Source organism: Coregonus clupeaformis, chromosome 12 (genome assembly GCF_020615455.1).
Source record: "Coregonus clupeaformis isolate EN_2021a chromosome 12, ASM2061545v1, whole genome shotgun sequence".
In the NCBI taxonomy this organism is placed as follows: domain Eukaryota; kingdom Metazoa; phylum Chordata; class Actinopteri; order Salmoniformes; family Salmonidae; genus Coregonus; species Coregonus clupeaformis.
Genome location: NC_059203.1, coordinates 18,990,718 through 18,995,060, shown reverse-complemented (window position 1 = coordinate 18,995,060; position 4,343 = coordinate 18,990,718). Strand labels below are relative to the sequence as shown.

The following is a 4,343-nucleotide window of genomic DNA, read 5'->3' as shown; positions in this document are numbered from 1 at the left end:
GACTACAGCCGGAGGTGGTCAGGAAGATCTGATCACTTTGAGAATTTTACTAGTCTATAACTGTGGGCAGAGAATATGGACATCAAGACAAAGAACACATGATAGCGCCAGGTGTAAATGGGTCTTCAGTGAACAGTGTAAGAGAGAATAAAGGACACATGTTCAGTAATATTGGTGTGACAGTAGAAATTTAGTAATATAGAACTAAAGACACCAAGTCTTGGATTCATGCTGCTTAGTTTAATTCAGACCAACCACCACAGTTCAGAATTGTTTAAGAAACGCTTTTGCACAAAAGGCACAGGTTTACAATGATTTGAAGTTGATTTTGGGGGTTGGAGGAAAATAAACTGATCCACTCGATGAAGAAATCCCAGAAGCCTTCAGGTTCCTCAGGGAAGATATCCTGCAAGACAAACAGTCAGCACCAGCATTCAAGTTCCCAGTCATGTGTGCGAGCATGTATATAACTCACATTTAGTCACAGGTGTAAGCCACCTCCAGGTACTTATAGGTTCCGACACAGGGGTCTCCAAACACGGAGTTGGATGCCTGGACGACACACTGGCTCTTCCCATCACACCTGTGTGTTTAAAATACAAGTAGAGGTTAAAATTACAGCCAATGAGTGTACAGGTAAATACACACCGTTGGTTACCGTACCTTTCTGCCATCTTACTGGTGGTGGATTGGCTGAGGCAGTTGGTGTGTTGGTTATCGGGGCGCCCAATGGAACACACGTTGCGTTGACGACGACCATAGTTGGCACTCTGGATATGGATCTTACCTCGATCTGAGGGAGACGAGGAGGAGGAAGAGATAGATGAAGAAAAGGCAGAAGGCCAAGGCTGGGTGTTTGTGTGGGCTAGAGACTAATATACACAACACCACATGAGAGCGGAGAGGATACCGTACTGTAGTGTTGACCTGCTTACCACATTGTAGTTGAGAATCAGAGCCTTCACAGATGCTGCTTACTGCAAGGACAAAACAGGAGTTACACCACACAGGCCTGACAAATAAAGGCATACTATGGCTTGGTGAAGTGTTAGTGATGGGCACTAATAGGGAACGTTGATTAATTAATGTTTAGGCATAAACAGAGTTGTAGAAAGTTAAACGCATTATCTTCAACCGTTGCACTGTCGTTTAAGCTCCTTATGAGACGTCGTCATCTCAAACTGCTCAGAATGTGAGAGCAAACTGGTTAAAATTAGCTAGTCGTACCGCTAGACCAAAGCTATATTTCTATACAATTTGTGCCCGTAACGTCTGAATAGCTATAAATGAGATTTGAGCTAGCTAATGTTGGTTGAAACAGATGTTCACTGTTACACCAGATGAAGTGCGCGCAAGAATCAACTAAGCCACAATGTAAAGGAGACCTGTGTGGTAAGACTACCCATCGTTCTTACCATGTGCTAACTGGCTAATTGAGTTAGATATGTACATATAACTAGGAATAAAGTGACGGGGAGTGGGTAGAAGACTGCTGGTTCCAGACTTGGTGCCGCGGTACCACTTGCCATGCAGTAGCAGACAGTAGGACTTGGGTGGCTGGAGTCATTGAAAATGTAGGGCCTTCCGACAACGCATGGTATAGAGGTCCTGATGTCAGGGAGCGCGGTCTCAGTGATGTACTGGGCCGTACGCACTACCCTCTGTAGCGCCTTGCGGTTGGATGCCAAGCAGTTGCCATACCTAGTGGTGATACAGCCAGTCAAAATGCTCTCAATGGTGCAGCTGTAGAACTGAGGATCGGAGGGCCAATACCAAATATTTTTAGCCTCCTGGGCAGGGGGAGAAGAGGCATTGTCGTGCCCTCTATACTACTGCTGGTGCATGGACCATGATGGATTCTTAGTGATGCGGACATTGAGGAACTTGAAGCTCTCGAAAAGCTCCACTACAGCCCAGTCGATGTAAATGGGGGCGTGGTCGGCCTGTTTCCTGTAGTCCACAATCATCTTCTTCGTCGACGTTGAGCGAGAGGTTGTCATTCTGGCGCCACACTGCCAGGTCTCTGACCTCCCTGTAAGCTATGCTAACGAAAGTTGTTGCCGGCTACTTTGTTCCATAACCACCGTTTGTGGGCTAGCTAGGGTTAGTTAGGAAGTGAGGGTGGTGTAAAAGTGGAGAAAAGAAAAGGGCATGTATTAAAACACATGGTGGCCATAAAACAAAGTTCACAAGCTGGTCCCATTGGTGACCCAACCCATTCTATGGCTTTGCTAGCCATCAGCAGAGTGCGCTCTTTCACTGAAGTATTAAACAATATCCCAACATGCCTCAGTCATACAGATATTCAATTTAACGATATTGGTGCCCACCACCAAGTATTATTAGCACAGACTGACTTGCTACTTGCTGTTGGACACAGGAGTATTTGGTGTCCAGGTACTTATAGGTTCCGACACAGGGGTCTCCAAAAACAGAATTGGATGCCGGGACGACACACTGGCTCTTCCCGTCACACCTGTGTGTCAAAGACATGGAGTGGTTATAGCTGCAGCCAATGGGTGTCTACAGGTAAATACACACCACAGGTTCCAGTACCTTGCTGCCATCTTACTGGTGGTGGATTGGCTGAGGCAGTTGGTGTTGGTGAGTTGGTTAGCGGGGCGCCCAATGGAACACACTTTGCGTTGACGACGACCATAGTTGGCACGCTCGATATGGATCTTACCTCTATCTGAGGAAGAGACGGACAACGAAAAGATGGATAAGGAACGAAGGAGAGACAAAGGGTTGGCATCGTCGGTGTAGGTAATCTACAGTATAAAACACAGGTGATAGCTGAGTATATACACTGTTCAGTAGTGGTGACTAGCTTACCACATTGTAGTAAAGCATCAGAGCCTTCACATGTGATGCTGCGTGCTGCCAGGACAAATAAACAGGAGTTACACACCACTCACATTAGCTTGGTGTAGTAGTATCATCATCATTACACACAGTACCTCCATCCGTTAGTGCACAGCAAGCTGCAACCAGCACTGAAACATCACACAGCCAGTTCAGCAACAATCCACATCATATGCATTTGGACCGTGAAGCTAGAAATGAGCATTTGTCTCTATCCTCAACCATTTGAGATATTCTAGTGTATTAAAGTAGTAAAGTTTAGCATTTGGTCTCATATTCCATGCATGCAATGTGACTAAACTTGTTAGACGCATTTGTAGTTGGTTATAGATACTTTTTTGCCTAAAAGGAACTGAATGGTTAAGGTTGTCATTTTGAAGATTAAAATACTTCTCAACACGTCTACATACATGCGGATGCTACCTTGAATTAATAGTGATGTGTGAGGAAGTTAAAGGAACAAAGATTATACCCCATAAAAATACTAACCTCCCCAGTTCTTGATAATGTGAGGGGTTGACATGTGCCCTTGTAGCCTGTCTCACTCATGCTTTCTTAATCATGGCATTAATTTAAGTGTTCAGAAACATCTAGAAAGATAATAACTCCAGTCACTATTGGGCAAAACATACACCAAAACACACTGCAAACGCAGCCAAAATACCTTGTAGTCACATGTTTGATGTAGTCATTGTGTGCTAGGAATATAGGACCAAATACTAATCTTTGGACTACTGCAATATAGTATGGGAAAGTGTCCTGACACTTTTGACAAATTCACAAGGGGGCTCTAGATACAGTGCTTTTGTTTCTAGACGGTTAAACAGATATGTATTAAAATACCCTCCAATAAAGAGTTCTACCATCATCTCATGAAACATTCAAGCCCTGCAAAATGTCTATTCCCATACGATCAGTCTCCCTCTACATTTCCTGCTGTACTGTCAAATTATGGAAATACTGAACTTTAACTTAACGCATCATACTGTAGACCTCAAGTCATATGACACGTACTTCAAAAACTCTGAAATACAAATATAAACATTTAGTGATATGTATTCTAACCTGCATCATATACATATGTTGAATACTCACAGAAAACCACCGTCAGTCTGAACATGATGCCAGGTACAAGCGTGGTAGTAGCAGATAAGATGAAACTGATGGTAACCTGACCTAATACACCTGGTATTTATGTTATGTGACATGTCTTAATTAACCCAGCTGTATCTATTTTGTGTCCAGGTGCACCTCATTGCAATCAGGGGCTGGGCTTTGCTGGTCTGTACCAGGCTTTTGGGTCAGTCTCATATAGTTATCTAGAGGACTCTAGATGGCTAAAATCCATTTTGGCATGAACATTGCCATTGAGGGCTTCCACCAATTTAAAGTAGTCATCTGGGTGGGGCTTCCTGGTTAAGGAAGAATCACATGGGCCACGTTCAGTTGCAAAACCTTCTTGAGCGTTGCCGATATAC

At 43.9% G+C, this 4,343-nt stretch overlaps 1 protein-coding gene across 3 annotated transcripts; it reads right to left on the bottom strand.

Moving 5' to 3' along the window:
• Positions 1 to 225: 225 nt before the first annotated feature.
• On the bottom strand, positions 226 to 4,028 carry LOC121577913 (L-rhamnose-binding lectin CSL3-like). Of its 3 annotated transcripts, none has more exons than XM_045223725.1 (9): positions 3,961 to 4,028; positions 2,961 to 2,996; positions 2,836 to 2,880; positions 2,557 to 2,692; positions 2,358 to 2,476; positions 936 to 977; positions 664 to 793; positions 476 to 583; positions 226 to 406 (listed from the first exon to the last, which is right to left on the bottom strand). In XM_045223725.1, exons 1-8 carry the CDS (start codon positions 3,983 to 3,985, stop codon positions 478 to 480), a joined length of 639 nt encoding a protein of 212 aa, XP_045079660.1. In that variant the 5' UTR covers positions 3,986 to 4,028; the 3' UTR covers positions 226 to 406; positions 476 to 477. The 3 variants fall into 3 exon arrangements, with proteins under 3 accessions (XP_045079660.1, XP_045079659.1, XP_045079661.1); XM_045223724.1 differs by lacking the exon at positions 3,961 to 4,028 and adding an exon at positions 3,355 to 3,425; XM_045223726.1 differs by lacking the exon at positions 2,961 to 2,996 and having other exon boundaries at positions 3,961 to 4,020.
• Between the last annotated feature and the right edge of the window lie 315 nt (positions 4,029 to 4,343).